Source organism: Periplaneta americana, chromosome 17 (assembly GCF_040183065.1).
Source record: "Periplaneta americana isolate PAMFEO1 chromosome 17, P.americana_PAMFEO1_priV1, whole genome shotgun sequence".
NCBI lineage: Eukaryota > Metazoa > Arthropoda > Insecta > Blattodea > Blattidae > Periplaneta > Periplaneta americana.
This window is the reverse complement of record NC_091133.1, coordinates 11137453-11150761: the sequence shown is the minus strand read 5'-3', so window position 1 is coordinate 11150761 and position 13309 is coordinate 11137453. Positions and strand designations below refer to the sequence as shown.

Below are 13309 nucleotides of genomic sequence, written 5' to 3'. Positions count from 1 at the left end.
CCCCAGGCCCCCATTGGGGCTCCACAAGAATGTACGTGACCTCTGGTCCAGGCTCGGCAACTAAACTTGCATATAGGGGCAGTATGAAGGGTACACTATTGCTTCGTTGCTGGGCGCCCTGTCGAGCCACACAATTCAGAAGTTTCGCTCGATAGATCCCTGCTGGTGAGACGAGAGTTATAAGCCTACGAAACTTAACCTAATAATGAATATAAGTACCGAGGAAGAAATATGAGGCCTAACCAGGCATTCACAGGAAATTCCGTCATGTAGGCTGACGTGGCAAGTCTATACAGCAGGGATGGAAAAGTGAAAATGGCTGTGATGATGTGGTGGGTGTTCCACATGCAATGGTGGCCGGTGGTGAGAAATAGTGATGAAAAAGACGGGAGAACGAAAAGGGCTGGATGGTGATAATACAATAAGTGTGCAGAAAGGAATGCACGTGAACTACCATTGCATCCCCTGGTCACCAACTTGGAGGAACTCACCTCGACTGGCCCACCAGAATAAAATGGTATCCATGACACAGAAGAAACTTGTGACAATGAAGAATGTATCGCACACCTCTGTGACTAATATCACTTCTGTACAAATAACGCGAAACCTAGTGAATGGATTTACAGCGACAGCAACTGGAACACTAACTTCATCCCCTAAATCAGTCATTGTTTATTTTAAAAAAATGGTTGCATAGTGTTGTATATTCAATAAGTATTCTGACAGAAGAAATTAGCAAAGGTTTGTCGAATGATTGACGTTTCTCAGGATATTACTTAGCATAGAATTATTACAGCGCACTGTATTTCTTTTATATTTACCACATACTAAGATCATATAAGCTTTTTCATCATTCGTAAATACCATGTCAATGTACAAAATCCAAGATGAATTTCCTTTATGAAATACTACACAAGACTTGAGGGCTGTATGTTATCCATTAGCAACGAAACACCAACACAAGAAGAATCTAGATAGCTTATTAAATAGGCTACTGTATATGGCAAATAGCAGATTCACAATTTGGAGACGAGTTTGACTAAGCTTAGTTCTCGAGGGCCAGATTGTGTGCGCTATAAATGCGATGACTGTCCAGTCTGAAAAGTAACCTGGATGACATTTATGAATCCGATGCTGACAAGTGGGCCACACAGCCTCAGCCCTGACAACCAGGGCCCAACTTCAAACGATAATAGGGCCCAGAGCATCAAGACCTTCTTTTATCAACATTACATCATCCCAACCTGTTTTTAATTACTTCAAGATGTGTTGGTGAAATGACGGGGAGAGGGGAGTACTCTTAAAGAATCCTCTGGAACATCTGTTTAGACCAACATAAATTCCACCATGACCAGCTTGGGATCGAATCCAGACCAACCCACTAGCACTTGAGCCATAGTGGAGACATGTGGAGATACCATATCTTAACATAAAACAGATATTTCCATTAAGTTTGTTTTGTAAAAGAACGTCTTCATTACCATCTTACAGACTGCCAGCAGTATGTAAGCGTAACAAGGATCACTGGCATTCTCATATTATCTAGATTAATTGTGATAAACATATTGTTCTGTTTAAAAGACATTTTTCGGAACCATAACTAAAAGTAAATATTTCAATGCTAGACATGCATGTCAAAACTGTTTTTGGTTAAGAAACATATATAAATTAAGTGAATTTGCTTCAACAACTATTTTATTGACTAACTATATGAAAGAATGAACAATGAAATGTACCTAATTATAAAAATTTAGCATACACTTGGGTTCAGTGTTGCCAACTCAGAATTTCATTTACAGCTGCACAAGCTTACAAAACTCGCTAAACTGTAATTTGAAAACTCCAGATTTTTCTTTACACATCACTTCCAAATTTTAAATACAAACTATACAGTTTTACGAACTGGAGAATTTTATATAGACTAAATGTGAACTAAATTATGGAAAGTGTGTATCACTTTGTAGGCTCTATGTTCTGTGGAAAATCGTCTTCATCCTCGTACAGTTTTACGTGGCATGTTTCTTAAAAATTGAATGAAGTAAATGTAGAATATATTGGACACTTAGGAAATAATCACATTCACAATCACACCAGTCGGTTCGAAATCTGATTTCACACTGAGCTGGAAATGTGCCTGCTAGCAATAAGTCTGATTTTAAGTTTTAAGTATGTCCGTGTTACATAAACTACATTGCGGAATGATAAATTAAATAATATTGTACCATAAATGAAAATAATAATTCAGTTCATTATCTATTCTTTATGATTAAATACTGTCTTACATCAATTTATTTACAAAAACAATGCATACATTAGATTGAGTTTAATGGATGCTGCATACATTATTTGTACAATAATGGATGAGGCAGCAAATGAACGTGGTTGTACCAAATCCAGTTAACATAAACCGTTGATATTTTATACTCGCACAATAAAAAAAGTGTGATAATATCATACTAAACTCTGGTTTATGATTAACTAACATAGTTGTCCGCAAGTACATATCAAAGCAATTATTGTAACATCTTTGCAGAAAAAAAAACTTAAAAATATGATCTTCGTCTGTCGGAATCATAAAAAAATGCCAAATAAATAGGTAGCCACTCACGGTAAAATTCTGTAGCTGACCGTTGTCCTGAAAACACCAGATTTAGCTACAAAACCGCTGATTTGGCAACACTGCTCGGGTTTGAATTGGGGAACTTTCAATCTGTAGTGTAATAATCCACTACTGAGCTATACCACTTTCTAAAGAATAATGTCTGACTAATAAAATGAGGGGGGAAAACAGCACTGGAGAAGTTTTTGGAATTATCTACTGCATATAGCCCACAAGCACAGATGAACAGCTGGCTAAAAGACAGTTACAACACATGTTAAAAGTGATTATTTTGTTCGTAGGTTGCTACACTCGACTTGTGCCTAGTTTCGCAAACACCGCTACGCACGGAATAAAATGCCATTTTCAACACTTGCATCGTAAATAACTACAGTAAAGCCTCAATAAGACGTGCCCGCTTATTACGCTATCCCGTGTAATACGCTTTTTTTGTCCGGTCCCTGCATATTTCATATATAACGCCTTTATAAAATACCCCTCTTTGTTGCACTCAAGTCCTGCATAATACGCTGTTTTTTGTGGAATATTTTCGATGTAATTTTCAGCAATGTACTGTAACAGAAATGAAACATCTTGGTCATGGAACTCACTGGTCCATTAACCTGAAAAGTATTGGTATTCGACCCTTTACCTGCGCATTTAAACCTTCATACTTCACCCTCTTGTTACGCTCTCTTATTCTACTTACCTGCGTGTTAAAGCCTACATACTGTTACAATGCCTCACCCCCTTGCTAACCCTCTCTCTCAAACAACATTCCTCACTTGGCCGTAATAAAATTCTGGAAATTTTTGCTGGACAGTTTGTTACCCTTTTGTATATTGAAGTGTCTGTGAATGTGATTACAATGAGTGTTAAACGAAAAGCCCTTTCTGTGTCGGAAAGATTTGAAATCTTACGAAAGTACGATGAGAACAGTACTCTTACTCAGAAACAACTCTCTGATTCATTAGGAATCTCATCATCGGCATTAAGGACGATAATAAAAAATGGCAACTCAATCACTAAAGCTGCAAAGTCGGGAGGATGTAATCGCAGAAACTGTAGTGCGGTAAACATGAGGACTTGGAGAACACGCACACGGCAAACAACTATAAATGGCTTTCTTTTTTTCATAAGAATTATGTACAGTACATATTGTAAATGTCTTTGACGTACAGTTCAGTAATTACATAATGAAGTAATACTGTATTACCTTTCATGAATCATGTATTTCAATAAAGAAAAATGCTAATAGATATGGTATATAAGTCAAAATTACTATACTCGCCTAATACGCAGTCCCGGTTAATACGCATTTTACACCTGGTAACTTGAACAGCGTCTTATCGGGGTTTTACTGTATTGTGGTGAAAACACATCTTGCTATAATTCTCATAAACCTTGTGTATGTTAAATGCGTGAGCCTAAATCTAGTCTTTAATTTAGAAGTACGAGCATATAGATAACATCAATCATTAAGCGATATTTAAGATGGTAATATTATGCATCGAAATCTATTGCCTATAGGAAGATTTCATAACTCTACAAAAATACTGCAACCAAGCCACTGGTTCTAAAAGGGTGAATGTCAAAAATGTTAGTTTTGAGATAAATGGGTTTGAAATTTGGTTATATTGTACAATGAACCTATGACATTGGCTTGTGAATGCTCTGTACCTTCCACATTAACTGCAGCAGACATTGGCCCTTTTAGTATATGGAAGAACAGACCGAGATAAGCTCGAAAGTTTATATAACTCAAAAGTGCAAAAAATTGACATTGGCCCTTTTAGAACCAAGCCACAGAATCTATCACTGGAAGAATAATGTTCAAAACTTGAACAAAACATTATGTATGAAGTTTCCGATAAGCTAGTTATAATCTTAAGTATTGAGTAAATTAAACAGTCTGTGCTTATCTAGTATTACATTTATAGCATTAACGTTTTCAGTACGTGTGTACCATTTTCAAATGTGAATACCTGTTACATTTAAATAGGTCTGCTTAACTTGGAATTGGAACATTCATGAACATCACTGATGCTGTTAATAAACTACATAAAAACACAATTTGAGGATGAAATAGATAAAAATATATATGTTAACAATAGTTCACGTGATCACTTCGATGACATGTTGTTAGAGTAGTGTTCTCTTAATGTGGATCATCGTGGTTAAATATTATAAAATATCCAATAAAATGGTAAATGTTAAAATTAACTTGCACTGATAATCACTATAAAACACTGTAGTCATGTTGAGTTGTTTTGATGTTCATTTATGTTCATATATGCTATATGTTGCACTATTTCCCATTAGATACGTCGTACGTAATGTAGACTACTCTAACAACATGTCATCGAAGTGATCACGTGAACTATTGTTAACATATATATTTTTATCTATTTCATCCTCAAGTTGTGTTTTTATGTAGTTTATTAACAGCATCAATGATGTTCATGAATGTTCCAATTCCACAGTCAATCAGACCTATTTAAATGTAACAGGTATTCGCATTTGAAAATGGTACACTCGTACTGAAAACGTTAATGCTATAAATGTAATACTAGATAAGCACAGACTGTTTAATTTACTCAATACTTAAGATTGAACAAAACAGCCATATTATCACACTGTAAATTTAGGCTATTCTGCAGCAAAGAAATAAACAATAAATAGCATGCACGTAGTTTTACTGTTCACACTGTAAACCAAAATTCGCTCTAACCATAGCTGTGCTGAGAAGATTTCTGTGACGAACAGAATATAAGTTAAACTCTGGAAAGAAGTGCCTGGACATCCAATGACCGCCACTCACCTCGGCTTCACACTTCACCACGGGAAAATTACTGGGCAATATAATTTCTTCAAATTTTATCTCTGATGTGTGATCATAGCTGTCGTCCACGCATTCCTCTTTTATCTTAGTCACTTGCAGATCCAATAAATTCCCTTCCTGCGGAACAAAGAGGAATAGTGAATTAGTAATATATTACAATATGAAAGAAGCTGACCACAGCTATTACAGCTGGGTATGCATGCCAGTCCATCAATACTACTTGCACCACAGGATGAAAATTATGGAAATAATTGAAGGAAAATGGATAACAGATTTTAAAAGCAGCATATGTCAGAGAAAAAAGTAATACTTCATTTAAGAGCGTGAATAAAACAGAACCAAATCTGTACTGGAATCCAATTCACATTAGACCTCTATAACTCAAAATATTTTCTGTACAGTGACTGAAATGTTTTCTTATTCGATTTTGATATTTTATTGTTGCACTCAGCATTACACCAAAGGCAATTTTATAAAATATCCCAACCTGAGTTATTGGTGCTCAACTACAATGGAAGAAATACGACTAATTTCTTTCACATTATTACACCCTTCTCCGGGCAACCTACTTTTGTAACGTTGATGGGCAAGAAGGGTCTGTCGGACCCACATGCCATTTTAATACATTGACAGAAGAAAATAATTTTCTTATACACAATATTAATCTTCTCTAATAATGATATTATTATAGTGACCAATGTATCCATGATAATATACATAAATGATATAATTTAATAGGTTTTTCATGCAATAAAATAAACATGTTTAGTGTATGATCTACAATTTCTTTACTTTCATCGTAAAACTCACACACATTTACACAAATTTTAGATTGTCTCATTTCTAGCACACACACACTCCCACACGTCATTACTCTCACACACACGTCATCACTCTCACGTGCTCACACGTTATCACCCACACTCTCACATCATCACTCTCACACTTACACGTCATTACTCTCACAAACTCACACATCACTCTCAAACTCACACGTCATCACTCATCATCATTCTTACAGTTTTTACACACACAGGTCACTTCACTGTGCTCATTACACACAGATTGGCCACAATTGTCACAACTTTGTTTTTGTTTGCGACTTTTTTCATACTGGTACATATGGCACCTTTTAGTGCTCTCCTGTGGTTGGGGCGCAGTTGATGTAGAGGCCTACTAGCTCTTGGCGTGAAAGGAGCAATGGTCATTACAGTTTTTTCTGAAGTCCTACTCTAGATCTTCTTTCAATTTGAGGTTGAATGAGACTTTCAGCAACAGCTACAAGGAACGACCTCCTATTGTTCTGTTTTCCAAGATTCCACGAAGGATGAAGGCTCATCCACACAACAAATGCAGTAATTCCACATACATCAAAAAGATTCATAAAAATGCAAATGGTCAGCGATTTTTACGTCTCTTGCACGCATATGCATTCACTAATGATTGAGTGTGTCAGTATCTCCTTTTGTGCTATTAGAGTGAAGAATAATTTGTGATTTCTTTTCTTCTTCCGAAATGGTTTGTGTGTGGTGCATTGCAGAAAGAACTACACTGCCTTTGGTTTTGGTACATTGAAACCAATGTTGCATATTTTGTAAATCCGAAGATGGATGAACACTCTGGCCGTCTTTTATTTGGCTGAAACTCAGGACAGATGAATATACATATTTTTTGTGTACTGTTCCAACTAAGGTGAGACCATTACCGAAGAGATTCTCAGCGAGTTATTTGTCAGTAAAGTAGTTATCGCAAGTTACATTTCTGTTTGTTCTTTGATAAGACAGTGTTTCTACAACCCTTCCACAGTTTTCTTTTCCGGTGTATGGCAGACCATTTAGGGGATAGAAGGTTTTGGAGTCACAAGCCCACCATACTCTCATGCGATATTTGTTAGGTTTTGATGGCATATATTGCTTGAAAGGACATCTACCACGGAATGGAATAATTTGCCCATCAACTGTTACATCAGTACAAGGATTATAGGCCTAATATTTTTCTAAATTCGAATTAACATTTTCCCAGACATCTATAACTAGGGCAAACTTATCCTTCTCATGGCAAATGGATCTTGCTGTTTTGTCATCAAAGCAAGTAAACACTAGCAAGGATTTGAATCTCTTGAGACCCATGGTCGCTCTAAATACTGGAACACCATACAAGCTGCTCCATGGAATGTCATAATTAGTCTAATTTGCTTTGAGGTGTCCTGCAGTTACTAGTAGACCGAAAAATGGCTGCAATTCAGTGTCGCTACAACACTTCCACGGGTGTGCAACATTTCTTTCTAAATACAGCCGCTCAGCCTTTTGATTATTTATCTATGTCACTTATAACTGAATCAGTATAAAGATTGAAGGCATCAATAGATTTCCCAGGTGAAAGAGTGACTTTATTTATTGGCCCTTTGATAATATTGTGAGCCCTAGCTCGGCATGTCGGAAAAGGCTGAGAGTTCCACGTGGTGCCATCTTTACCAAAGAAATTAGCAGTTTGAACAAATGCTTCCCTCCCATATCCTGGTTCTAGACGGTCGAAACTAACCTCTTGTGGATCACATTGGTGATAATTGCTTTTCTCATTGATAGATAGATCCTCATCGTGATGAGTTTCAGGGTCATATGGTGGCTCTAAATGATGATTACTAACTTCTGATGCTTCACTCTGATGATCAGATTTGCTATTATCAGCGTTATCGTCTGGCTCGTAGCTAGAATAGTCTTTTCTTAGGTCAGGTTCTCTAAGCAAATCCTGAATGGATTCTTCACACAAGTACTTACACTGAGTCTGTCAGCATATTTGACCTAATTACAACTCTTCAGTAATAACAGCATAACTAAGATGCATTCAAATATACTGTAACATCTAAAGACCGTACCTTTGTTTCTTTGACTTTCTTCGGCTCTTCCATAATAATTACTCCTATATAAAAATAAAGTAAAGGTGAGAGATTGTCACTCTTTCTATTATAAACTACACCGTATTATGGCTAGCATAACTTCACACTGACTTATTTATATTTATTATAATGCATAATTGGTCCATTTTTTTAAATGACATTGTTGTTGAACTTCGGAAATAATTTTGCCGTCAGATTATCACTGAATGGTTTGAAAGAGTGAAACCTCGTTACGAAGTGAGAAAAACCAGTAAAATATACTATGATCCAATAGACCTTGCATGCCTGGTTAACACTTTAAAGAAGTAAAAGTGTTCTAGAACATTTGTGCAAAATACTAAAATATTTTCCTTCTTCCTAACTATAAAAAACACAAAAATTAACAAAGTCATGAAATTTCAAGTAGGTAGAAATTATAGTTTTAATTTTATTCACAAAAATAATAGTGCCAGGGCCCAACGGACCCTGGTTGCCCGGAGAAGGGTTAATTAAGGTGCAGTGCATTTCATTATAAACTGTGGTATAGGCGTCTCTAATCTATGCCTTCAATTATTCACTGTCCTCTCTAATAAGGGACGTACATAATGTCTTATAAAATCCAATGACAAGATATTCACTGGTGACATACCAAACAATCTTAGAAACCAATTCAGAGTGCATCTGTGCTTGTAACCTTCCATCGGTTACAACCAGAGAATTTTCAGAATTCAGTAAGAGTGAAGGAAATGAAATAGATATCAGTTTTTAGAATATAAAATAGAGATAATTATTTATAATAGCGATGCCACGTTAAGGTACAAACGTATTTATGTACTTGGATTCTATTCAAGTCATATGTACCGTAGAGAACAGAAAAACTGAGTCCTGACACCAATTTCGCATAGAAATAAGGGTGAAAGCTGCTGTGAAAGTGTGGGCAGCGGAGAGGTGTGGACAAATGGGATCAGTGCATCGAGGTGGAAGAGGTAGGCAGCAGTGAGAGGGGCAGTACATACTTCTTATTTCCGTGTGTTTTCTTACTGGTCATGGAAAATAAGAGTTTTCGTAAAGTCGAGTCAGTGACAGGTTAGGTTAGGTTAGGTTACCACTTGTTATTAATGGAGAAAAATCCGCTCCGAGGCCAAGGATCGAATCTGGGAACTAAGTTCAACTCACTCGGTGCTCTACCCACTGAGCTACGCCGAAGTTCAACGCACTGCATTGGATCGAATCTTTCTCGTTTGGTTCTTTTTCCGGGTTAGTTTAGGCTTTTGCTATGCCTTGTAACATACTCACGATTTATTGTGTAAGAATGTCCCCTTTCCTCCAAAACAACAAAAACCTGAACTACAGGTTAGGTTAGGTAAGGTAAGTTTAGGCTTTTACTATGCGTTGCATATATCCTTAATATTAGCTAAAAATGTGCACTTTCTCCCATACTATAAGCGAAAATTAATCTAAGAAAGCTTCGATTAGGTGCTTAGATTGAACTTCGGTGTGGCTCAGTGGTTAGAGCTCCCAGTGCGTAGAACTGGAGGTCCCGGGCTCGATCCTTGGAGCAGCAACGAATTTTTATCTATTAATAACAAATTTATGGTGGCAACCATAACAGATAATTCTGTAGGACTAAAAAATACATAGATTATTCGCCTAACTGTACACACGCTTATAACCTACTGTGGGGTCCTGGCTGCCAAGTCACTCGAATGAGTGAGCTCCTGTGTGTGTGTGAGAGAGAGAGAGAGGGAGGGGAGGGGATGGGGGAGGGGAGAGGGAGATAGAGAGGGAGAGAGGGGGAGAGGGGGAGAAGGAGAGGGAGAGGAAGAGAGAGAGAGTGGGGGGGGGTGTATCATATCATGCATATGGGAAAATATGAAGATTTTTCATGATGATAGTCACAATAATAAAAACACTGAAGAAGACACACTGTAATGAAATATTATAGATTATATGATTATATAGTAGTGAATTATGGATAATGACACAGGATGATAGATCAAGTTAGCAAGCAGAAAATATGAGAATTTTGCTACACAGCAGATTATACATTATGTCTGTTTTATTACTCCAGAATAAATTACTTATAGTTCTGTCATTTACACTTGTATTATAATATATGTTCAGGTTTTTTTTTTTTTTTCGAGTGTCTCATTTCACTCCCACAATAGCCAATTAAAACATTGCTCAGACGTGGATTAGTCACGCGTAACGAGCTCAAAAGAGTACACAAACCCTCTGATTTTACCTATCTGCTCTGATGATGAAAACTGTAGTTCCGAAACGTTAGAAATGTCAAGTTCCAGGTCAAGGTAGAATACACAAAAGTCTAATTCTAATGGGATTATACATTGTTACAGAGAAAGAACGCATTGGGAAAAAATTAAATATTAATAGCCTACAAGACACAGCTATGAATGAATGCAGGAACTCCTGGTAGAATGAATGCCTAAAGATCGACTTACAGACCAGAAGGAAGAAGGAATCGAGTATGTAGAAAGAAACGCTGGTGTGAACAGCCACTTGAGGTGTCACATGCTAATAGACTTAATACTCGTACTAAAGAAGAAGAAGAAGAAGAAGAAACACTAATTCTGCTGATCATAATTCGAATTTAAGTTAACTTGTGTATGGTAAGCAATGTGAAAAAAAAGAGGTTTAGAATGAGATGGCTCACGCAATCACAGAAATTCATCTCGGTTTGCTAAAAAAGCTATTACACAAGAGAGATAAATGCCCGTTCACATGTATTTGACAATCACGCATAGGCTTACCAAGTTTCGTCTGTGAAAATTAGGGACACAAACATTACTGACAATTTTATTGCACTGATTATTTCCACCTTTCAATCCACGCATTCAAAAAAAAAAAAAAAAACATACCCACGCACAAACCCCCACTCCTCATATCATATGTAAAAAAAATTACAAAATCTTACCAAAATGACCACAAAACTAGTTGAAAAATAGTGTACATTTGTGATAAAAGAATTGTTAACTCGTTGAAAACCAGGAACCCATCATTTTTATGTAATTAATAACCTAATATAAACTACCCTAACTTAATGTAACCAGAACTGACCGGAACTAAACTAAACTACCCATACAAAAGATTCCAGCTACTCTTCTGGGAAGAAAACAGAGACGTTTATGTGATTTATCATCAGAGCTATCAGTTCTTATCACACTTCAGGGACTGCGGTATTATACAGGTCTTTGTTGTTGTTCTTGTTGATATCTAGGGTCCACATCATAGAAGTCGACGTAATTTTTTTTTTTTTCATTTTTTCGCTGAAACCAATGAATGACGCATCAAGTGGAACAAAGTGGACATAATACTGAAGTGCATAAGATAAGCTCAGAGGACAGGTGATACAGAAGTACGCTATAGGCTGTGATCAAACCTGCCCTAACTTGTGTATTATGGTTATTGCAACCGTCACTCTGTTGACACATCAATGAGAATTAAATTTCTGCCTTGAACATTCGTACTATATAGATTAATTTCTCCATTTCGTCACATTTTGGAAACATGCCTGTATGAGACTGTGGGATCCAGAGTAAATCCGACAATAGTTAGTTAGTTAGTTAGTTAGTTAGTGGGGTTTAAAAAGGGGCGCGTCAGCATCTATGGCTATTTGCGCCCTTATCTAAACTTCTTTACAGAACAGAGACTATACAATAATCAGAATGCTTAAAGAACTAAAAAACGTTGTCACGATTAAAACGAGGTATACAAATGCAGTTTCAACAGGGTGATGCATAAAACATTATAAAAATCTGACCTTAACTAGTATTTAAAAAGAGACAAAATAACAATACAAATGCTACCATAAATAAGTTATCTGGCGTATTTCTAAAATACTCGGATGTAAAATGTCCGAAAGTCAAGTTTGTTAAAAAACTTATATAGTAAATAACAAGTGTAACCTCCGGATGTAAAGGGTCCGGAGGATAATTAAAATGGGTCAGAAACTAAATTACCCTGTCAAGTCCAGTACTCGATAAAAATCTCAGGACTGCATTTGTACAATTAAAATCATTTCCAAGAGCGTCACAAAGAGTCGGCCGAATTCCATATTGCCGACAGACACGGTCATATTTTCTACAATGTAATAAAAAATGTTCCACCTTAAGTGGAACATGGCATAGATCACACTCCGGCTGAAGCTCACCACGTAGCAGATGGCCATGTGTCAGATAACAGTGGCCAATCCTCAACCGGGTGAGTAAAACTTCTTCGTGTCGTGACACTCTTGTGGACGAATCCCAAACTCGAACAGTATTCTTTATCCTTCGTAATTTGTTTTCCTCTTGTGCAGACCATTCTCCTTCCCATTGCCACCATATTCTACATTTCAAATAATTTTGCAAGTCTTGCCACCTCTCGCGCCAATATACCAGAGTGCCATTCGTGGCACCATCTTTGGCTGCAGCATCTGCGGCCTCATTCCCACGAATTCCGACATGGCCAGGAATCCACACTACTCCAATCTCGCAGTCGGAGCAGATTAGATATCTGCCCCGAGGTTCTCGAATTAAAAACAATAAAACTCTGTAAAAAGCATATAATTCTGCAGTAAAAACACTGGTATATTCGGTCAATTTATATTTAAATATCTGTCCATTTGCAACGAAGGAGCAACCAACACAATCATTTACTCGGGATCCGTCAGTATAAACTAAAGAATAATTTGGATATCGGGATAAAAGTTCACTAAAACGAAGTCTATAAACAAAAGCTGGTGTAAAATTCTTAAAACTTTGGCTCAGGCTTACATCAAACATGGGGCGTTGCATTATCCACAGTGGAGTGGTGGTGTATTCTAGTGTGCGAACGGATGGTAGATCGACGTCGAGCTCAGAGAGCAGTTCACGGAATCGCACACCTGCTGGACGAGGTCTCCATGGATTTTCACTGTATCGGCCGTAAAGAGACGAATGATGGAAAGAGTCGAAAGAATTGTGCTCAGGCTGCAAGCGGAATTTAACCGCTT

General features: G+C 37.1%; 1 protein-coding gene across 1 annotated transcript in view; it reads right to left on the bottom strand.

Annotated features, from left to right (window-relative positions):
- The window catches only part of LOC138692991 (zinc finger protein ZFP2-like), a 56891-nt gene that overhangs the window by 28621 nt on the left and 14961 nt on the right, over positions 1 to 13309 (bottom strand). Inside the window, exon 3 of the mRNA XM_069816466.1 lies at positions 5421 to 5558. Coding sequence (XP_069672567.1) covers positions 5421 to 5558 — 138 coding nt within the window. The remainder of the gene's footprint in view (positions 1 to 5420; positions 5559 to 13309) is intronic.